Source organism: Cebus imitator, unplaced genomic scaffold, assembly GCF_001604975.1.
Source record: "Cebus imitator isolate Cc_AM_T3 unplaced genomic scaffold, Cebus_imitator-1.0 Scaffold117, whole genome shotgun sequence".
Lineage (NCBI taxonomy): Eukaryota > Metazoa > Chordata > Mammalia > Primates > Cebidae > Cebus > Cebus imitator.
The window spans coordinates 4,777,792-4,800,716 of NW_016107432.1; the positions used below are offsets into that span (position 1 = coordinate 4,777,792).

The 22,925-nt window shown below is 57.8% G+C and overlaps 2 protein-coding genes across 2 annotated transcripts in view; both read right to left on the reverse strand.

Annotated features, from left to right (window-relative positions):
- CPZ (carboxypeptidase Z) overlaps positions 1-4,590 on the reverse strand; it is a 29,585-nt gene extending 24,995 nt beyond the window's left edge. The window contains exon 1 of the mRNA XM_017539031.2: positions 4,376-4,590. Coding sequence (XP_017394520.2) covers positions 4,376-4,457 — 82 coding nt within the window. The 5' untranslated portion in view covers positions 4,458-4,590. The remainder of the gene's footprint in view (positions 1-4,375) is intronic.
- A 5,171-nt stretch (positions 4,591-9,761) lies between these two features.
- Positions 9,762-16,186, reverse strand: GPR78 (G protein-coupled receptor 78). Its single transcript, XM_017539215.2, has 3 exons — positions 15,391-16,186; positions 14,402-14,515; positions 9,762-10,437 (listed from the first exon to the last, which is right to left on the reverse strand). The coding sequence occupies exons 1-3, from the start codon at positions 16,056-16,058 to the stop codon at positions 10,200-10,202; spliced, it is 1,020 nt and encodes a 339-aa protein (XP_017394704.1). The 5' UTR covers positions 16,059-16,186; the 3' UTR covers positions 9,762-10,199.
- Positions 16,187-22,925: the final 6,739 nt, after the last annotated feature.

A 22,925-nucleotide genomic window follows, 5' to 3' on the forward strand; every position in this document is an offset into this window, starting at 1 on the left:
CCTGGGGAACACTCGGTGGCACTTGGGCTCACCCTCCCTCCCTGTCCAAGCTGGTAGGGAACATGGACCATGGGCCACGAGGGCCGTGGAGGGCAGGGAAGATGCCCAGCCCCAGACCACCAGGCCCAGGCACAGACCCTGCATCACAGCAGTGGCCCAGGCACGTGGCTCTTTCGTGTCCCCGTCTCCCCCATTTCACATGCGTTCACTATCATCATTTTGCAGAAATACTGAGATGAGACGGTCCACAGTCCGGGCCCAGCCCAGGATTTGACACGGGTTAAAGGCTTCAGAGTCACAATGCGTATCATTACCGCGACAGCTTCAGAGCAACGCAGAGACCGGCCGCAGGAGCCCGTGCTGTGCTAAGCAGGGGAGAGTAACAGGTAAGGGTATTGTTTTCCTAAAGCATCTGGGAGGGGGCTGCAGTGTGCCTGCCCATCTGTGGCCGCCCATCCATGCCTGCGGGTGCCCACAACATGCTCTGGGGTGAGCACAGGGGAGCTTCAGTCCCCCGACGGCTGTCATAGGTCTGTGGGCGTGGGGCTCCCTGGGCACCCTCAGTGACTCTCAGGCCTTCAGGGTCCAGAGCGTCCCCAGACTCCACCCATCTGCAGCATAAAGGAGGCATGACAGCTTGAACCCACACTTCAGGGAAAAAGGAACTTTAAAAAGCTGATCCGGGATTCTGCCTGGAACACGGTGCCCTCACCTGCCTGTCTGTGCGGCTAAAGACAACTAGGTGATGTTGCGAAGAACAGATAAAAGGCTTGATCCACACACAAACCCATGTGAGCACCCATCCCGCGAGGAGCCCCAGTGGCCACCAGTGGGGCCACTCCAGCACCAGGCTTTGCACTCAGCTGACTCGCGGTCCCATCCTGCACTGAGCTTGTACTGAGGCAGATGCTTCCGTGCCGTCAACTCAGGGGTCAAGGTGATCCCAGCCCAGCGCCCCTACTCCACTCCCTGGGCACTCATCACAGGGCTCTGACAGTGCCCGGCTGGCACTGAGCTTGGCCTGGCCCTGAGCTGGCGGCCTGGGTGAACCTGGAACTTCATCTAGACAGACAGCAGACGTGAGTGAGAGGAAGAACTGACTTTGACTTGACCTTGGGCCTCTGCTGGCCTTGGGAGCTGCAAGGTGAGGTGTCCATCCCTGCACCTGCTCCTCCAAAGCCACTGAGCACCCACACGAGTGACTGGACCATCACACAGGGCCTGGACAGGTGAGTCTTCCCTATTCACAGATGAGGGCACTAAGGCTCCAGGATGAACCACTCCCTGTGCCTCAGTTTCCTCATGCGTGAATTGGGATAATGGTCACCCCTACCTCACAGGGCTGTCGGAGGACCCATTGAGACTAACACGACAGCGAGGTGCCCAGTGAGCGTTCCACAGAGGCTGGGAGCGCACGGTAGGCAGGAGCAAGACTGTCCATCGTGACCCCCAACCAGCTGTGCAGCCCCATCGGGGTTTCCCAAGGGGGTGGAAGAGTATCTGCAGGCTCGGTCACCCCCCTTCCACTGGCCGCCATGTACAAGGCACAGATGGGTGGGTTTGTTTGCCAGGGCTGCCCTAGCAAAGTGCCCGCCATGCGTGGGTTAAAGCAGCCACAACTCAGCGTCCCGGAGGCCGGAAGCTGCAATCAGCGGGTCTGCGGGGGAGGCACACCGAAGGCTCTAAGGGAAGGCCCCTCCTGCCCCTTCCAGCTCCTGGTGGTACCAGGTGCTCCTTGGCTTGTGGCCACAGCACTCCGGTCCCTGCCTCTGTTGTCATGTGTGAACTGTCCCTGGCTCTGTCTCTGTCCAAATCTCCCTCTTCTTCTAGAGATGCCAGTCACTGGGCTTAGGGCCTGCCCCAATCCCGTGTGGCCTCGTGGTAATCAGATTTCATCTGCAAAGGCCCTATCTCCAAGCCAGTTTCCATTCACAGGTACCAGGGATGATGTCACCAGCATGTCTTTTCTGGATGACACAATTCTACCCCCAACAATCAGCAAGCCCCAGTGGGTGCTGCTGTGGCCACAGGAGAGTCAGGATGGCCTGGGAGGGACCCGCAAGGGCTGCAATTGCCCCAAGACCACACAGCCAGTTCCATGATGTGGCTGGACCTTCACCAGTGGGCTCGGCCTCCAGAGGCCTGTGGTTTTTGCCCCTCACCACACAGGAGTGGGCCACTGACCCAACGCCCACTATCTGCCTATCCCAGGCCACACCTGCCCTGGTAGCCACAGAACAAAGCCAGGGCACCCATGGGTGGCTGGTCTGTTCACCAGCACTTCCCCACCCCACCCACCGTGGGACACAGACATCCCCAGACCCCCCTGCAGACTTGCAAATGCACAGCGGGGTAAAAGCTTGGGCCCCCAGAAGGCTCTCAACCCCACTCTCCAGTACAGCAGCCACGAGCCACGTGGCTACGGAGCCCCTCACAAGGGGTGAGTTCAAACCAACGTGTGTGACGTGTAAAATGCACACCAAATTTCAGACAGTACTCAACACAGTGCAAATGTTTCATTCATAATTTTTAAGTTAATGTCGAAATACTGGAATATTTTGGACATACTGGGTTAAGTAGAATTTGTTATTAAAATCAATTTCATCTCTTTCTGTTACCTTTTTAGTGCGGCTGCCAGAAAATGTAAAATTCTGTGTGTGGCTGGCGTTGCGTTTGTGTGGGACGGCGCTGGTCTGAAAGCTGCTGTGGAAATTGTTCTAAGCCTCTTAACCACGAGGTGGCAGCATTTCTTCAATGGGGAGTGAGATCGAGTCAGCCTTCCCACTCCTAAACTGACCAGTGGTTGTGCCCAGGTCAGGGATGAGACCTGAATGAGGTCAGAGAGGTCAGGCCATCTGCCCAGTGTCACACAGCAGAGCTGAGGAGTCAGAATCTGAATCCCAGGGCTAGAACATGAAAGTCCCCAGGGTCTGGTGAGGACAGGGAATCCTCCACCAGGAAAGGGTGAGACAGAGGGTAAGAGCTCCAGGCTTGCTCTGAGTGAGCCCCAGATGGCGAGACAGGGACACAGCAGCCCGGGGTGTGGGGCCCGCACTGCAGCTGCCCGGCTCTGCCCACTTCTGCCTGTGGGCTGGAAAGGTCCTTGCCTTCCACCCTCGCCCATAAGAGGGGAGACTGGACTGGAGGATGAGTAATTTACCCTAGAAACACTTGCCGAGGCCACAGCTGTGCTCAGCAGCTGCCGGGGACAGAGACCAGCCCCCCACCAAATCCAGCTGGGTGAGGACAGGGCAGTCTGTGCTGCCTGTGTGCAGAGGAGGAGGCTACACCTCTCCCTGGGAAAGGGCAGGTCAGGAGAGCTTCCTGGAGGAGGGGGCTGTGGTCTCCAACAGGCCTGATTCTAGATACTGTCTGGGCTCTCAGGAGCCGAGGGGAGGCCCATCCACAACACTGCACAAGCTCCAGCAGCACCCACACACACACCCACACACACACACACACTCACACCCACACACACCCACACACACCTGCATGTGCACCCGCACAGAGGGGAGAAAAGAGTTCAGACATAAGGCGAGGAGCAGAGATGGAGGGGAAATCCAGGCATCAACAGGATGGAGAGGCGAGGTATCGCTCCCAGCACAGCCTCTTGCCGGGCGCAGGCGGTTCTCAGGTATCCACAAACCCCCGAGGGCAAGTGATTCTGAACCTGACACCCTGAACCCTGGGGCCCACACGGGGCCCCACCCTTGCAGGAGCCCAGATGTCTGCTCCTGATGAGAGCCCTGAGCACAGTTGGCCAGATGCACCCCCACACCTGGAGAGGCCGTCAGGCCAGGTGGGAGCCCAGGATCCAGCCCCCAGCCTCTGCCTGCTCCCCACAGCCGCTGCACACACCTTGGGTGAGGTCCCAGAGGGTCGCTGCGCCCCTTCCCTCCAGGGGGCCCACCCAGCCCTCAGGGATACTTCTGGAGACTTTCGGTCCACATCACAGCCCAGGCTGGGAGGGAGGGGTCAAGAGTTTGCCACAGCCCAGAAAGACCGCCCCGTTCCTGGAAGGACTCCGGGACCTTGGATGGCCTCTCGCAAAGTCCTGGCACCTGCTCCCTCAGACCCACCTGCAGGGCACCCACCTCCTGTGCCCAACAGGAGAGGGACCTCACCCCCGGCCCGGGCACGGCGTCCCTCTGCAGCCTGGGGACCCCGCCTGGATGCCACACAGAGCCCGCCTGGTGCCCCGTCCAGGGGCGAGGTCACCCTCCAGTCTCAGGCCACATGGTGCCCACTTTGGAGACGTTCTCGCCGGGGCTATGGGCGCGTGATCTGCGGGGAGAAAGCTCGTGGGCCCCTGGGAAGCAACGGGTCACACTCCCCGGAAGTTGCAGGGTGAAGGGTGGGGCAGGGGTGGCCTTACCGGCAAGGCTCCCGTCAAACTCGCACCCCGGCCGGGCAGCGGCGACGACCAGGACGGCGAGGAGCAGCAGCGGGGGCGGCATGGCGGGGCGGCAGGCGGCGGGCGCAGTGATGTGGCACTTGGGCTGCGCGGGCCGGGGCTCTGCGCTCACTGGGCTCCCGCCCCCGGCGCAGGGAGGGCGCCCCAAACGCAAATGCAGGAGTCGGGTTACAGTGGGCAGCGCCAGAAGCTAGAGAAAGGATGCCGCTGGGGGAGGGGCAGGACAGCAGGTCAACGCCCCTGTCTGCTCTGGGCGGAGGGCCCGCCCCCTTCCGAAGGGCCCTCCTACCCCCGCCCCTCCTTGGGCCTCAGTTTTCCCATCTGCCACCCTGTGGAGCTGCTCTGCGGATTCCCTGCTGATCCTAAAACCCCTGTCCTGCACAGGCTGCCTGTGCATAGAGGGGGCTCTGGCCACAGTGCTGACCCCAGCTGGCCATGAGCCAGGCCTAGTCCTCCTGCCCAGGGCCTGTCCCCACCTTCCCACCCCTGTCCCCCGTGTGGATTAGGGGAGGGGTCTTTGCTGGGCGGCTGAACCTTTAGGAGCCATATGCCTCGTGGGTTCCTTTACCGGTACCAGTGCACCAGCACCAGGCGCCGGAGCCAGCTGCCCCTCCGCCCTGAAACTCAGGACAAGCCTCTTGGCCCAGAGGTTGGGATAATGGAGACAGTACCCACTGTGGCCCCAACTCATCGCTGGCACCCAGTGGGTGCTGCTTCCTTGAGGTCATCTGCTCCAGGATGCCCAAAGCCACACCGCTGGGATCTGGGGCATCTGGCACCCAGCGCTGCCCTCTCTGCCGGGACACAGCAGGGTCCTCCGGAAGAGCCTCTGACCGCCCCCGCCAGCCTCCCGGCCATGGTCCTTTGGCTTCCCTGTCTGAGCTTTCCAGCCCAAGTCTGAGGGTGAATTCAGACTCATACTTTCGAGAGCCCCAGCTGGCAGCGTGCAGTCCGGTGAGGGGGGTTTTCTCCTCCTCCCTGAGTGCTGGCGTGGGGACATGGCGCCTCCCTGTTGTCCCCTGCTATGGCAGGTTTAGTCCAGCCATGAGTGGCCCACCTGTGAGGGCATCTCCCAGCACAGCCCTTCCTTTGGGTTTTTCCTTCCCAGTGGCACATAAAACAGTGAGACAGCTTCAAATCAATGGCATTTTAGATTTGAGGAAATAGAGTGAGTTCTAGCTTGTTTCGCTTTTTAAGACTCGGGGAGAAGAATCTGGTCATCCTTCCTGGAACCAGCTTCTCTCCTCTACAATTAAGTTGGAAGGAACAGCCTCTAATTCACAGCATCTCACCAACGAGGGCCCAACCCACCAAATGGTTCTTCAGGGGCGAATCACAAGACGGGGTTAATCGTGCCTGGGGGTGAAGAGGAAAACAAGTCCTCCCCAACCCACAAATCCCCAGACACTGTCCAGCCAGCCCAGTGGGCAGTGGGCCATGGTGCCAGGACACAGCCATGGCTGGGCAGTCACAGTGCGGCCAGTGAAGCAGCGGGTGCAGTCCAGACAGCACAGCCCCCAGGGCCAGGTGGGTAGGCCCACAGCCAGGTGGGGGTGGGCTGCAGGACAAGCTTCTAGGAGAGAAGCCACCTTGTGTCATCAAAAGAGCACAGACTCAGCTGGGCGCAGTGGCTCAGGCCTATAATCCCAGCACTTTGGGAGGCCGAGCCTGGTGGATCACGAGGTCAAGAGATCGAGACCATCCTGGTCAACATGGTGAAACCCCGTCTCTACTAAAAATACAAAAATTAGCTGGGCATGGTGGTGCAGCCTGTAGTCCCAGCTACTCAGGAGGCTGAGGCAGGAGAATTGCTTGAACCCAGGAGGCGGAGGTTGCGGTGAGCTGAGATCGCGCCACTGCACTCCAGCCTGGGTAACAAGAGCGAAACTCCCTCTCAAAAAAAAAAAAAAAAAAAAAAAGAGCACAGACTCACTGCTCAAAGGGTCTTGAGCCAGTGGCCTGGCCCCCTCGAGCCTGGGGCTCTCCACTGAGAAATTACATAGTGCCCACCTCGGGGCTCATGGGGACGGAGTGGGGCAGCGTGGCAGACCGGAGGAGCCCACCAGTGGATGGAAGCCTGCGCCCCAGCGAGACGTGATGTGTCCATGCAGGCATGGCCAGCGCTTGCTGCACAGCAGGTGTGGGGATAAAAGTGGGTCTGACCCCACTCCTACCCGCCATATGGCTGAACCCTCGGGAGGGGCGCTGGGGCTGTGAGAGCTGAAGAGGGAGGGTTGTGTCTGCCTCGGTCAGGTGGAGGGACTTGGCTAAGCAGAGGAGGAGGAAGTATTAAGAGAAGATCCAGAAAGGATGCAGCCCCCGGGAGGGGCCGGAAGACCAGGGCACCCAGCACTTTAGCCTGAGGCCGTGTGGATAGGAGTGGGGAGCAGTGGGGACAGAGGACAGAAAGGGCCAGCAATGCCAGGCTCAGGAGCAGAGACCACAGCCCCGGGACTCCTCAGGGCTTCTGGTGGGAGCACAACTTGCTCTCGGCTGCGTTTCCAGGAGCCTGCTCTGCTTGATGGAGGGTGGGTGCAGGGAAGGGCTGCTTCACCAGGGCCCAGGAAGGGCTCCGGAGGCTTGGCCATGGGTGGGTGCCCACGTGAGGCAGGAGGAGGGCCAGAGTCAGCGAGCACAGAGGGGATGGAGAGAGGGCTCCTGGCTCAGAACCCCAGCTGGCCTGGGTTTGCAGCCCATGTGAGCAGGAGGGGGGCTCGAGAGAACCAGATCATGGTCCCGAAAGGACAAGAAGGCAAGCCAAGAGGCCTGTCACTCTGAGCTCCCACAGGGCCTCCCTCTGCCCCACCCATCATGGACTGCTGCAGCCCTGTGACAGATGGAATCCATAAAAATCCCTTGGTCCCCCCAAAAATAAATGAGCAGTTATGTCCTGCAAGCTCCCTGCCAGCCTCACAGCCCCCCGGCTCTCTGCTTCCCGCCCACGAGGGGAAGGCCTCCCAAGCTTGCGGCTCCACCATCAAAACAATGGGAGAAGCCTCCCTCACTCCCCACACACAGTGCGCAGGGCCCAGCTTGGAGGTCTTGGAAGCCCAGCAGGGCACTGCATGCAAGCCCAGACTTCTAGAAAGCTCTGCTTTCCTGGTAATTGAACTGTGGCGAATGCAAGGCAGCACTTTCCCTGTCCATGGAAATGAGACACCCTCGGAATAAAATGTTGATCAATTCGAGACGTTCTTGAGACCCAACATCATTTTGCAGCATGTTTAAGTGCACGTGAAAAGTATTTTTCAAATTATAAAGAAAAAGAAAAGGCCGCAAGTCTAAGGCAAAAGACAGCGACAGCGTGGGAGCCACATGGATTGGTAGAGAAGTGCAGTGGGAATGGCTTAAGATGCCTGCTCTAGAAAATTCCATGGAGCTTCTGAGGAAGGGGAACATGAGAGCCAGCAGTCACCGTCTTGGATAAACAGTGCCCCTCCCTCTAACCGTGGTGCCTTCCAGCAGGGCAGGGTGCACACACTTCCTTGAGTAGAACTAAAGTAGTGACCACGGGCTTTAGCCTGGCAGAGACCCAGTAACAGGGAGCATAGCCCTGCTGGCTGGCAGGCTCCTCCCACCTGGGGAGCTCCCTGGGACAGGAGAGGGCTCAGCCGAGGAGCTCACGGCCTGGACTCTGGAGCTTCAAACAACGGGGACCAAGCTGCTTCTGCTGCGCAGGTGCCCTCCTTTGCAAGCACAGGGGCACTAGGGTGCAGCAGGGTCTCAAGTTCACGTGCCCTCCATGAACCATGCCGTGATGCCCACGTCCCCATCTCCTGCCTGGAACCCTGGGCTGGAGTGCTGGGTGGGATGGAACTGGCCAGATATGCTTGTGTGTTCTCATGTTTTTAACTGCTTCCTGACCACATACCTGTAGTTGCTGTTATTCCAAACAGTAATTTGTTTTGTTTGAATTACGCCTCATGATTGACAAACTGTCTTAATTAAATGCATCCTTTTCGGGGAGGCATTGGTGAGTCAGCAAATAGCACCTGGTTTTGGCCAGATGCCATGGCTCACGCCTGGAATCCCAGCACTCTGGGGGGCTGAGGTGGGTGGATCACTTATGCCCAGGAACTCAAGACCAGCCTGGGCAACAAAGTGAGACCTCATCTCTACAAATACAAAACTTAGCCAGGTGTGGTGGCACACGCATATGGTCCCGGCTATTCAGGAGGCTGAGGTGGGAGGACGGCTTGAGCATGGGAGGTGGAGGTTGCAGGGAGCTGAGATTGCACCACTGCACTCTAGCCTGGGCAACAGAGACAGATCCTGTCTCAAAAAGCTTTTAAAAAAATAACACCTGGATTTTTTGGAGAAGACTCTGTGAAGCAGCCTCAGCTGGGTTGCCCACTGTTAATACCAAGAGCCAGTGGCAGCTGTGTGTGAAGCGTCTCTGCAGAACTCCGCCCCTGGAAGGAAACAACTTGATGTCCACGCTCTCCCTGCACTGCCGACCTTTGGTGTAGGATGTCCTGATACAGGCTCCACACTGGCAAGACCCCGTGGGCGGGGCCCATCAGAGAGTCCCATGAGTGGGGGTCTTGCAGCCCTCCTGCTTCTGCAGGGGAGGGCCCTGGGCCTTGAGGAAAACAGCAATGCCAAGAGCTGGAGAGAGAACCATGTCCATTCGTTCATCGCTACTCATTCACGCACACCCCTCTCCACTGAGGCCCACGTGCACTGCACACCATTCTTTCCCTGCACTGTGAAATAGGACAGATGTGCACACAGGTTCTCAATATTGTCCCATGGGGACATTCGATGACACTGATGGCCGGTGCCCCCACCTGGCAATGGCGCCCCGTGATTACAAACCTGGGGGAGATGCACACTGCTACTGAGGGGCGCTCCAGCTTCTCTTGGCTCCCCCAGCGCTGCCAGGCCCTCCCCATCCTGCCACGCTCTCCAGACACCTGGGACCTGGCTATGACTTCCATCTCTTGACGGTCTCATGTCTAGGATCCAGAAGCCCAGCGGTGGCCTTTGGGGGAAGGAAGCAGAGGTCATGTGCTCCGATGATATCTTCACCAGAAAATGCTCTGAGCACACAGACTCTTCACATCCTCCCCAGTCAAGATGCCAAACCCCTGGCAAACCACAGAAAGGCAGAAGGGAGGCAGGCTCCATCTGTGTGCCTGCTCAGGCAGTCACAGCGGACAGGCATGGAGCTGGGGACCTCCAGCCTTCCAGAGATGGGCGCGTCCCAGGGGCCGCCCGCGCCTGCTGGGCCCTGTCCACAGACTGTCGGCTCTCAGTGCTGGGAGCCCCAACCAGACTCCCCTGGCATTTATCACCCAAACCTGCATAATGCTGGGAACACGTGGAAACAAGGCTACTAACCAGGTTGGAGTAACAGGTGTCAACCTGGGCTGTAGAACAGACCCTGAGCAAGCGTGAGCACCTCACCCACACGAACAGCAGTCATCACCGGGCGCCCATGGGCACCACGCGCCATGCAGGGCACTTCTCTACCCACTGTCTCGCAGCATCATCACAACCCCAGAACAAGGGTGGGGAAGCTGAGGCTCAGAGAGGAAAAGCCGCTGTCCCGGGGCCACCCGGCGGCCAGGGGGCCAAGCCTGGAGCTCTCTTCTGCCGCTCCTGCTGCCCACACCCACATCCGTCCCCTCCTTTCCCCCTCCTGCACTTCAGCCTCAGCCCAAAGTCAAGCTGCCAGTGTCTGGGGGTCCCCAGCAGTGTTTCTGTGGCAGGGACAGTGTCCCTTCCACAAGGCTCTTTAGATGGGGGTGGGGGCGGGGAGCGCCGATGCACTGCCAGGCCTTCAGAGTGACTGCTGCAAGCAGGAATCATTCTCTGCGTCCAGAGAGCTGTGGTGGGCAGACGCTGGGGGCGGGCATCTCTTCAGCAGCTGGTGCGCCATGGCAGCCAGGACTTGGCGGAAAGGCCGGCAGAGCAGGAAGCACATGAACGGGTCGGCCACTGCCTTGCTGTAGGTCAGGCACTTGCTGAGGATGCCCCAGTGGGGGTTCACGGAGACGGAAGGCACGAGCTCCACCAGCCTGTTGGAGAAGCGGAGCAGCTGACTCAGCCTTGGTGACAGCACCCGCCAAGCACTCACGCTGTGAGGGCGGAAGGTGCTAGAACCACACTTGAGTACACACCACAGCCCTGACGCTCACTAGCGAGGGGGCTCTGCACCAGCACCCTGAGTCTCGGGATCCTCTTCCTAAAATGGGGTGACAAGACACCCTCCTGAGACACTCTGCTCAGTCCACCCACCTGCCCGCACACCTGCCGCAGACACCTGCTCACAGAGCCAGCTACCGAGGGGGCCACTGCCGCTTCCATGCTGCAGACCAAAACCCTCCAGATGTGAGCTCTGGGAGCCCCCAACCAGACTCCCCCTGGCATTTACCTTCCAAACCCGGGCAATGCTGAGAACAAATCGGAACAAGGCCAATAACCACCTTGGAGGAACAGGTGTCAACCTGGGCTACAGAACAGACCCTGAGCAAGCGTGAGCACCTCATCCACACGAACAGCAGTCGCTCACGGGGTGCCCAGGGGCACTGCACACCACACAGGGTACTTCCCCACCCACCATCTCCAAGCATCACTTAGAGAGGCTTGAGGGCATCTCTGATTTCTAATCTGAAACCAGATTAGAACTCGGAGTGGAAGGGACTGACTGGACTCCCGGTACAGGAAAGCAGCAGGGGGTGGCATCTGGGGACTCTGACAGACCCCTCTGCTTTCCGCACAGCCTGTGGTGGAGGCTGTGGAGTCAGGACAAAGCTTCTAACAGCTGTCACGAGCGTACTTGCTGACCAGCGGCAGCTGTTTCACCTCCCAGTTACTGGCCCAAAGGCCGGGGCCTTCCCTATCAGTCTGATGACCCCCCAGGCAGTGAATTTCTGTCCCAGGATGTCCCACCCCTACTCAGAAGGACTGCAGGCCTGTGACTTACGAGGTTGGCTGGGTCACTTGTTAGTGTGGAGACCACCTGCTGACCACCCACAAACATAGCAGCAACGGATCAGACTGACTGACTCCCTCTCCTCCAAGGAGGGCAGACCAGCAGGATGGGGGTGGGGAGGCAGGCAGCCAAGCTGAGGGGCAGGGCCAGAGTGTGAGGACAGGGAGAAGGTGAGGGGCAGGGCCAGAGGAGAGGCATCCAGAAGCCAAAAACCAGGGCAGGGACACAGGTCCAAGGCCATCGTGGCACTAACCGCCCACCGCAGGCTACAGTGAGGGTCCAATTACAGTAAGTGATAGTCCAGAAAGGGCTTTGCCACTGGCCAGCACATTCACATCAGGTACACTGTCACCCCCACCTCCAGGGAGCCCACCATCAAGCATGGACTGAAGGCTAGTCACAACCAGCCATCAGGCCAGTGGGAAGGAGGGTCATATCAACAGGTCTGAGAAGCATGGCATTTCTTTCAGCTGCTAGGGGACTGAGCTGCAGTTGAGTAAGAAAGCCACAGGCATGCCAGTGTGCACACGTCCCCTGGTTAAACCACAGTACAGGTGGAAGTCATCAGAAACACCGAGCTGAGGCTGTGTCTAGAGCCACACTGGGACCAGAAGTCATGTGTCAACCACCAAGATTCCAACCAGCCACGACCCTGTGGAGAAGGGGGCTCACTCATGTGTCCACTGATGCTCAGCCCCTGGTGACCGTGTCCATCTCCCCTCCCCTCGTAGGCCACAGACTCTACAAGGGAGGCTCTGTATCCCCGCCCCCGGTCTCAGTGCTGCATACCTCTGGGGCTTAATCCGCACCCTTGATTAAGTCCATGAAACTAAAGGGTGACAAGCAAGAAATAAAAGAAAATGCCTATGTCCCCAGCTCTCTTACCTACTTTATCCATGTGAGCTGGCTCAAGGTGACTTTGAGCTATTTCTAACCAGATTAAATTCACTTTCAAGATGTCCACAGAAGAGTCTAACAATGCATCCCAGTTCTGAAAACAAGTCCCAGGAGAAGCGCTCGGAAATATTTTTAGCAATTGAAGAATGACTGGAACCTTCTAAGGGGCAGCGGGGACCGCGTGCTCCTGGGTCTCTGACTTCTGTGGGTTAAGCCACCAACCACATTAGAACCTCATGCACGCACTCGGGAGCGAGGTTCTGTGTCGGTGCCCTCCCATGACACAAGAGGCGCCGGTCAGGAGAGTCTGTCTGAACTCTGATCCCATGCTGCTCCCAGCTCCATCCCTCAAGCCCCTGCCTTGCTGAAACACCTGCTTAGTCTTGCTGACCTGCATCTCCCGCCATCAGAACCAAGAGGAGCCTGTGTTCCATTTGCTTTTGTAACTGCAGGACCAGGCACAAAGTCTAGCACAGAGTAGGAGCTCGTGAAATGCTCAGTGAGTGCGTGAAGGAATAGACAACCTCATTCATGCTATATCGTATCCACATTTTTCACAGAGAAGAGAGCCTGAGCTGCCCAGATCCGAGTTGGAGCTGTGGAAACTATGCTGAGAGGCAGGCTTCATGACTTTGTTTGGGATGCTTCCTCTAACACTCATGTGTGTGCTCATAGCTATGCGTGCTCAAACACACGCTCAGGCCCTTGTCCACACACATGAAAATAACAGTTACAAACTTGAATCAACATGACAGCATGGCTGAGCGAGCCAGTCTCACTCCTCATTCATTTAAAATTTCAAAACTAAATACTGGAGCTCTTGAAATTCCAGCACTCACCTTCTACACACATGTACATACATGTATGTGTGTTCACATGTGTAAACACATGTGCCCTCACAACATACACATGTGAGAAAGGAGGGAGCCTGTTATCCACAAGAAACCTGGCTCCCTGTCCCTAAGCCAGATGGGATCAGTGGCCAAGAGCTCGTGTCCCAAGTGCGGATTCTGCAGAGTTCAGAGGGAGCCTGGCAGGCAGGAGAGAGCCTGCCCCACTCTGCATGGGCATTCGGGGGCCTCCCGGGTTCCTGGGACACAGTCGTTGCCCCCACCCAACATCTAAGAAACCCAGTGACCTGGTAACATACACAGACATCTGGAGAGGCCGGCAGACCCTGCAAGGTTGCACTAGATAGCAACCCCAGGAGGACCCTACATAAACAGAGCCAGGATCCCTGGTACCCTCCTCCTGCCGGCCCCCTCCTCTGGGGCAGGGACCTGGGCCCCTTGAGGATGAGGGCCATAGACCCTCCTAGGAGCTTCTTCCTTCAGAGGGTCCTCCTGGGTGGCACAACACACAAGGTGGAGCCCTCCCAAAGAGCCTGGGCACTGCAGGGGCCTGGCCAAAAATTCCACGGGCTTCCAAGAAAGGCGAGACATGACAGCAAGCAGTCAGCATCTCCAATAAACAGCATGCCTCCGCCTAACCATGGTGCCATCCAACAAGGCAGGGTGCACACATTTCCTTGAGTGGAGCTAAGGTACTAGCCAAGTGGCCGAGTAGGTGACCCAGGAACCCCAGAGGCAAAAACTGCAGACTCCCCTGCCCCTCAGCACTGCACTGTGACAATGGTACCAGCAGCTCTTTACACGCAATCTTTCCCAATTACCTGTGGCTCCAGGTAATTCTGACCCGACAAGCACTCAGGCCAAGGACTCCAGGAAAGAGGAGCAAAGACAGCACTCACCTGGTGGCGTCACTGCCCCGAGGCTCAGCCAGACCTTCCACCCAGATTCCCAACTCCACGCCCAGGAGACATGGAGTTTAAGGTCTGGGTTGGTCCCAGGTCCCCTAACACCGAAAGCTTCCTGGGTTTAAAGAACTAGGTGCTGATTCACTGATCCCATCTCTGCCTGTGCCCAGGAGAGTCTCCTCATTTAAAGAACAGGATGGGGGCCAGTGCCACCTCCCTTCCAGGGTCTTTCCCAGGAGCTACGGCAGGGCCCACAGTCCGTCAGGTGTAGAGGAGGGTCCTGTGATGGTGGCCGCCCTCTAGATACCCGGCTGGGAGAACTCAGAGGCCTGCCCAACTGAGGCCAAGCCCACACAGCTGTTCCCATGACAGGAGCCCGACTACGAGGACCCACCTGGTTACCACGTAGGGGGCAAAGCAGATGAGGAAGGTGGCGATAGAGACACCAATCTTCCTGGTGGCACGGTGATGGCGCCGCTTCTGCTGGATGAGACAGCGCTGGCGCACGCTGTGGGGACAAAGGACAGTGGTCAGGATGATGGAAGGGCAGGGACAGAGCCCAGGCCCAGAGCCCAGGGGCTGGAGTGAGGGCAGCTGGGAGGGTTTCAGGAGGACATTTAGCCTGGAACCTGAGGAGGACAGAGGCATGGCAGAGAGGGAAGGAACAATGGAAAGCGGTGGGTTGCTTTTTTGTAGATGAAGTAAAGGAGGCCTGGAAAAAAGGGCCAGCTCCTCCTCCTTTCCCTCCAGCTCATCCTTCTCCACACAGAGGGAACTGAGGCAGATCTGCTGATGGAGGGGCAAAGCTAGGGCCCTCAGGGAGGGAGAAGCCACCTCCGCCAGTCCCTCCCCACCAGCCGGAGAGCTTTCTGGGGGTTCTGGGGGGCAGGGGGGCAAAGGGTGAACACCCGACAGAGGTAACTTGGAACCATCGTGACACAAACTAGACAGTCAGGGGAAAAATCCTGCCAAGACATGAGCAGAAAGCACGGGGGACTGGGCCCTGCCCAAGACTTACAGCCCAAGGCCATGCAAGAGCACTGGGTCAGCAGTGGGCAGAAATGAGCAGATGCCTCAGTCCCACGGCCACGCACAGGAGGGGTGGGACCAGGTCCCCACAGCAGGGCCTGGGGAATCCCTCAAGGAGGCGTGCACCCCACTGCTCTGCACAAAGCTCCCTGTGCACTGTGAGCACATATTCCAGGAAACAGAGCCCCCGCAGTGTCTGCACCAATGAACCAACGGGAAACCGCCGCGAGCAGCATGCAGGGGCAGCCCCATGGCGGTGAGCTCCGGCCGGGGTAACGGTGATAATGTCCACAGGCTGCCCAGGGAGCGCCCGAGTCCCTGGCCTGGGCCGGTCGGCACGCACTGGTCAACTACCTGGGGTGCAGGTCGGTGAGCAGCACGAGCGCCTTCCTAGTGGCGGTGTCCATGCGCCGGCAGTGGCTGCGCGCTTCCCGGAGCACCCCGAGCGAGGTGAGGCAGAGCACCGCCAGAGGCAGCGCAAAGCCCACGGCATGGAACGCAGCGGTGAAGGCAGCGAAGCGCAGGTGCTCGGACTCGGGCGGCAGGCGCAGCGAGCAGGATGCGAAGGCGCTGCTGTAGCCAAGCCAGGAGCAGCCGAGGGCAGCGACCGCGAAGGCCAGCGACTGTCCCCAGGCACAGGCCAGCAGCAAGCCCGCATTGCGCGGTCGGAGGAGGCCGGCGCAGCGTAGCGGGAAGCCCACAGCCAGCCACTGGTCCGCGCTCAGCGCCGCCACGCTCAGCGCCGCGTTGGACGCCAGGAAGGTGTCCAGGAAGCCGATGGCTTGGCAGGTGCCAGGCGCCGACGGTGGCCGCCCGTGCAGCACTCCGAACAGCGTGATGGGCATGTCCAGCGCCGCCTGCAGCAGGTGTCCCAGAGACAGGTTAACCAGGAGGACGCCCGAGGCGCGCGCGCGGAGCTCGGCTCTGCAGGCGCAACAGAGCAGCACCAGTGCGTTGGATAGCAGGGCCACGGCAAGCACCAGCACCAGCAGCCCCACCAGTAGCGCCTCGCCGGTGCCCATGGCGCTAGCGGCTCTCCTGGCACCCCGCGGTGCTCATGGCTCTGCTTCGGGCGCGGGCCTGGGAAAGCGCAGCGGCGGAGCGGCGCCCAGAGGCGGAGCGGCGCGCCACGGCTTCCGGGATGTCCAGAGAGGAAAGCGGAGGCAAGTGCGGGGTCCGGGGCGCCCGGGCGGAGGGCGCTGCCCTTCGGAGCTGGAGCAGCCCCGGGGCCCCCCAAAAGGCAGCGCAACCTTGGTGCTGTCCAGGGTGCTGAACCCACTCACTGCCCCGGTGGCACCGTCCTGAGACTGAAGCGAGGCGCGCGGGCGCGGGGCGCAGGGGTGAGGGAGGGCTCTTTGCTGCCACTGTGTCTTTCCTTCTTCCCTCCTTGTAGCGTGGCAAGATGGGACTTTGCGCGCTTCTGCTCTGGGTCAGCTCGGTCCTTGCCCTGGTCACACCTCCAGCCGAGCCTCCCAGCGCTGCTTCGTGCGCAGTTGAGACACCAGCGAGAGCCAATCGGTGGATCCTCGGCTGCACAGCCCTCGCCGCGCCTCCCTCCAGGCACTGGTACCAAACTGGAGCGACCTGGTGGTGTATAGGGGCGGTAGGGGCGGTAGGGGCGGTGGGGGCAGGAATGAAGCGGTGAGAAGCTGTGCAGGCGGGGCAGAGGGAGTGACCTGGCTGGGGCGGGAGCTGGAGAGACACAGCAATGCCTGCCCTCAGGACTTCACTCCCATCCCCCAGCCTCAGCCCAGGAACTGGGACTGCATCAACATTTGTTGAGGCAAGAAGGGCAGCAAGAAGTGGAAACAAGGTTGAGAGAGGAATGGGGGAAAGAGAGAAGGGAAGAAGAAAAAGTAGAGAGAGGAGAGAAAAGCAACAGAGGGAGAGAGAAAGAAGGGGGCGTCTTGGGAGGACCCACCTGGAGTGGGGTGCCTTACGGAAATGCCTGTGGGGCCCCAGCTAACTTTGCCTGACTCCTGGATCCCCACGGTGAGAGATGCATGTCTCTCCCCACTCCGCCATCCCCTCTGGTGGCTTCTGAGCCCTCTCACCCAGTGGGAATCTTCCAATCCATTCATGGCCAGTTGGCAGGACAAGGATATGGTGAAGCCTTCTGGAAGCTGCTTCTTCCAGGAAGCTTTTTGGCATTGTCTCTCCAGTGGCAGCCACAACCTGACAGACATGAAGGGCAGACCATTGCCCACCGCTCCCCACACCCACCACCCTCCCCTGCAGGCTCTGCCAGCCCTCTCTGAGGGATAAAGCGTCGCTGATTGGGTGGGGGCTCACCCCGTGGGCCGTTCTTGTGCCAATGCTGCAAAGTGGCCAGGGGAAAAGCCACAGATGCACAACATGGCCTGCTGAAGCACCCCCGGCTGTGTGCCTTGGGCACATGACTTTACCCCCTTGGGCCTCACATTCTCATCTGTGACATGGGAATATTAATAGCCAGAAATAGCCTCGGCCTCTGTGGTTGCTGTTAGGGTTAAATTGGCCAAGGTGCACAAAATGCTGAGACCATCCCAGCAGGCAGTGAAGGATCAGGGCAAAGTCAGCCTTTATTAGGGGCCTGTCTTATACCTGGGCAAAGGAAGTTTCATTCAAGTGTCTGTGCCAAGGCCCCATAACTACAAACCAGGCATGCCAGGATTCATACCTCCATCCTCTGGCTCTAACTACAATGTCCTTGTCATCCAGAGAGGCCACCACACCAGCTCCAAACCATTGCCATCCATTAAATGCAGCGTCTTTCTCTCTCCCCATTTCTCCCTGGCACGCCCACCAACCTGCTTTCAAATTTTCACCAAATTAGACCTTGCCTGAGACGGAGCAGCCATGTCAAAGTTTTCCTGACATGCCCAGGAAGAGTGGGCCACTCTGCAGCTTCTGCAAATCAGACAGGGTCACAGGGGAATCGCTCAGACAGAATCATTGTGGCAGTGGGGGCTTGATAGCAGTGGGCTTCCCCAACCCCTCCGAGGCTGCGGACTGGCTGTGTGCAGCTCTGGGGAGCAGTAGAGGCATCACACGGCTTCACAGGGAGACTTTGGGCCAGCCAGTCACAGCAGCCCCTGTCACCTCTTAACGACTCCAAGTGGAGAGGACTCCCCTTGCAGGGGAACAGAGAGCATCTCTCTGAGACATGAGCACGGTGATAGTGCACCAGCCTGTGTTATGAAAGGCAGGCCACTGGTCACCTGCAAGGCTGTGCTGGGCACTGGCATGTATGGCACAATGTGTGCGGTGAGATGGCTGGGCCCTGGTGGGGCACCTTGATAGGTCCAGCTCCGTTCTGTTTGCTGCCCTCCCCAAAGCCCCAGCACTTCTGGCCTCAGATCTTGCCAGCCTGGCTGCTCCCCTTCCGTGGGTTGTAGGGGGTGGTTTTAAACTCTGTGTTCTTACCAGTATAATATCATTTAATCTTCTTACACTCAAATCTTATTCCTGATGAAAGATTTAAATCCTCTCTAGGGTGAAATCCTGGACCTAATCCATTTATCTTCCAAAAAGAAAAAGTATATGAAAATAGTAAAGATTTTCACCACTTCTTTAAAAAGTAAGGTAGTTCTCCTAACTACGCTATCCTGCTCATTCTTGTGGAGACATGCACTGCAACGGTAGAGTTCAGGGTTGGCTCGCAAAGGCCCTCCCCTGCCTAGTGATCATGGTTCCCCGTTGCCTATGAAATCCCTTAGTGGCCCCCCCCAAGCCTACCTAATTTGGGTCTCAGCCACTCATGCTGGCGCCTTTGCTGTTGCTGTCACTCACACACACACAGACACACACAGACACACACACACACACACACGCATACAGACACAGGTACACACACAGATACACACACACACAGGCACACAGACACAGGTACACACACATGCACACACAGGCACACAGGCACACACACATGCACACACAGGCACACACACACATGCACACAGGCACACGCACATGCACACACATGCATGCACACACATACCCCATTTAGCCACATCTCCATCACTCCTCACCCGTGCACTTACCTCACACCTCCCGACTTTGTCTGTTGCTGACTTGGCCTGAATGGCCCCTCTGCTGGTTCCTTCTCTATCAGTACTCCTCTAACACAAAGCTCTGCTAAGCCTCCCTATATCTGTCAGCCAGGGAGAGGCACACATCCTCAGGGCACCTGCTGAGACTTTCATCTCAGCTCCAGCAGAAGTGCTGGTCTGGGGCCAGGCGTGGTGGCTCACGCCTGTAATCCGAGCACTTTGGAGGCCAAGGCGGGCAGATCACCTGAGGTCGGGAGTTCAAGACCAGCCTGATCAACATGGTGAAATCCTGTCTTAAAAAAAAAAAAAAGAAGAAGAAGTGCTGGTCTGGAACAATGATGCCTCTGCTACCTAATTAAAGAAAATGGCTTAATTGTTTTCTCATCTGAAAAATAGGGGCAGGAAGACCCATCTCTGAGGAGTGCGGTGAGGATTAAATGAGGTTACATTCAATAAGTCTAAAATAAATAAGCTTAGTAACAAAATAAGTTCAAGTAAAATCAAATGAGCTCAGTTAACCATCATTCTTTCCCCTCTTTTCTCACTTTCCTCCCCATTTGCATGTAACAAGCTGTCAGTGTATGTCTGTGGAAATGCCCTGGTCACTACGGACAGAACTTCAGGATGATGTAATTGATACAATTCACTTGTCTCAAAAAATAAGCTCGCTACTTCTCCTGGGGAGCCAGGGAGGTTGTGCTGATCAGATCTCATTTTGTCCACGTCTTCTCTCTGCTCAACAAAGTGAAGGAATCAAGCCTTATGTGTGGTGTCCAGCACATTCTCTTGGATGTGCTGGGTACCAAATACATCCTTGTGGATGAGTGAACGGCCTGCCTTTGTGTAATGCAGGCTGGAGAAGCTTCCCGGCACTCATGTCTCAGAAGAGATGCTCCCTGCTCCCCTGCAAGTAGAATCATCTCCCAGTGGAGTCATTGAGAGGTGACAGGGGCCGCTGTGAGTGGCTACACCAAGTCTCCTTGTGAAGCCACTTGACGCCTCCACCACTCCCTAGAGCTGCACACACATGGTCACTTAGAAGGCTTGGTGGGGCTGGGGGAGACCACTGCCATCAAGCCCCCACTGCAGGAAAGCATCCGGAAGGAACAATCTGGCATGTTAGCAGAAATGATGCTCATACACGGGCAGAAGAGGGAAAGGAGGAAGATGGAAAGAAACGGAAATGAATGAAACTCCCAACAACAGGAAGGCGGCAAGTGCGTGATTCTATTCCCCTACAGCAGAGCGCTGTGCAGCCATTAAAAAGCAGGTGTCCGCCGGGCGTGGTGGCTCATGCCTGTAATCCCAGCACTTTGGGAGGCCAAGGTAGGTGGATCACCTGAGGTCAGGAGTTCAAGACCATCCTCACCAATATGGTGAAACTCCGTCTCTATTAAACATATATATACAAAAATTAGCCAGGTGTGGTGGTGTGCACCTGTATTCCCAGCTACTCAGGAGGCTGAGACAGGAGAATCAGTTGAACCTGGGAGGCAGAGGTTGCAGTGAGCTGAGATGGCACCACTGTACTCCAGCCTGGGCGACAGAATGAGACTCTGTCTCAAAAAAATATATAAATAAATAAAATAAAAATCAGGTGTCTCGAGAACACATCCCACTGTGGATTGTTTAGTGGGACACCGAAAACACTGGGCCCTCGACCCTCTGAGCAAGGCGTGGAAGGACTGGAGGCTGACGCCAGGCAGCAGCCGTGGTCACCAGCGGCAGGTGGAGTCAGGAGTGCTGGGTTGTTTTTCTGTGTCTTTACACTTTCCTGTCACTTGTACATTTTCTGTGAGAGCATGAAATGCTTGGTAAGTCAGGAAACCGCCCAGGAAGAAGAGCCTGGGCCAAGCACTCCATCCTGGAGGCCTCACCCTTATGACAGGATTTAATGTTGTTTTCCTGCCTTGGAGCTTCTTAGTTTTGTAAGATCCTGGTGGAAATTATCTTCCCAGGAGAAGGGAGGAACAGTGGAGGGGAGCGAGAGAGCAATCACGTGCACGAGTTCCTTAGCATGGCAGAGGGAGGAGAGTATCACAGCTGGTGATCTCATCCACACACTTGGAGATCACACATGCCCTCAGCAGCAACACATGCCTGCTCATTCCTCAGTGCAGCGCAGGACAGTCCCTCAGTGCGGGGAGCCGGGACCTGTGACTACAGGGCACGTCAGATCTGTCCCTGTCTTCTGGGAGCTCATGGGCCAGAGGCTAAGGGCAGGCCAGAAACCCCGCAGGACTCCCCCAGGTATAACTGAGGGTGGGGTAGAGGAAGGCTCCGGGCTCTGGGGGACCCTGGGGTGACACCTGACCCAGCCTCGGTCTCCCCAGAGGGAGAATTTTGAAGGGAAATTTGGGAATTTTGAAGGACAGCAGAGTTTGACCAAGAAGGGAGGAATGAGCGATAATGAGATGGTAAGGAGGAGGAAGGGGTCGGCAGGAAGCAAAGTTCAAGGTTGTGGACCAGGACCAGGGCAGCCCCTTAAAAACCCAGACTGTCAGGCCAAGTGAGTGGGGATTTGTCCACAGGCTGTGGGAGGTCAGCAGAGGCTCCTGGCAGGGGCTGTGTGCCGATCTTCAGTCTGGCAGCCCTGGAGGCCTTTGGGGTCTTGGTCAGTGCAGCCTGAGCTCCTGCTGCTGAGCAGCTCTTAGCTGGGAAGGCCCAGCTCAGCACCGGCCCCACCCTGTGTGAAGAACCCTCCAGAGGAGGAAGGGTGGGAGTGGGGGGTCCTAGAGGCTCAGCTGAAGGTCACAAAGCAGCCCAGAGCCCTGCCTCCCTGACCACCCGAACCTGCTCTATTCATCCGCAGAGACAAGCCGCAGCCAGGGTGTGATGCCAGCTGCCCCCGACCGCCTTTCCTCCTGAAGCACGTGATGCTGGCTGCCACCCCACCTCCTATCCCCCGAAGCACCTGCAGCTCTGGAAAGCTGTTCCCAGATGCAGCGCTAGTGCAAGGAGCCTGCCAGGCCCCTTGGGCTGCTCTGGCCACAGGGGTGGCCCATCCTGCAGCAGGAGGCTGAGGAGGGAGGCCGGAGCCTCAGCCAGATGGAGCACATGAGGATGGAAAGATTCTGCGGCCAAGGTGAGAGTGTCTCCTGATTCCTGGAAGAACAGTCCAGCGCTAGGAAGGACGGGTTCCTTCCTGGGAACCAAGGAGCCGTTCCGGCCTGGGTTCTGATTCTGCACCTGCTCTTCTGCACAGTACGGCCCCAGCCCCTCTGAGCCCCAGTTTCCGCATCTACAGCGTGGGAACACGGGAGCTTCCCCGCAGGGTTGGTATGAGGTTTAAGAGGCATGAGTTGCCGGGCGCGGTGGCTCGTGCCTGTGATCCCAGCACTTTGGGATGCCAAGACAGGCGAGTCACTGAAGCCCAGCAATTTGAGACCAGCCTGAGCAACATGTGAAACCCCATCTCCACAAAAAATATAAAAATGAGCCAGGCGTGGCGGTCCACAGCTGTGGTCCCAGCCACTCAGGGGAGTGAGGAGGAAGGATCACTTGAGCCCAGAGGTAGAGGCTGCAGTGAGCTGAGCTCGCACCCCTGCACTCCATCCTGGGCGACTGAGCAACACCCTGCCTCAAACTCTTTTTTTTTTTTTTTTTTGAGACAGGGTCTCACTCTGTCACCCAGGCTGGAGGGCAGTGGCTTAATCTCAGCTCACAGCAACCTCTTCCTCCCTAGTTTAAGCAATTCTCCTGCCTCAGTCTCCCGAGTAGCTAGGAATGCAGGTGCACACCACCACGCCTGGCTCATTTTTGTATTTTTAGTAGGGATGGGGTTTCGCCATGTTAGCCAGGCTGGTCTTGAACTCCTGACCTCAGGTGATCCACCCACTTAAGCTTCCCACAGTGCAG

Excerpts from the sequence above, each read along its gene's own strand:
- GPR78 (XM_017539215.2), bottom strand. The coding sequence starts at position 16,058 with ATGGGCACCGGCGAGGCGCTACTGGTGGGGCTGCTGGTGCTGGTGCTT. Across the intron at positions 14,516-15,390 it reads CTCACCGACCTGCACCCCAG|CGTGCGCCAGCGCTGTCTCA; the intron begins GTAGTTGACCAG and ends TTGTCCCCACAG. Across the intron at positions 10,438-14,401 it reads GCCCCCTACGTGGTAACCAG|GCTGGTGGAGCTCGTGCCTT; the intron begins GTGGGTCCTCGT and ends CTTCTCCAACAG.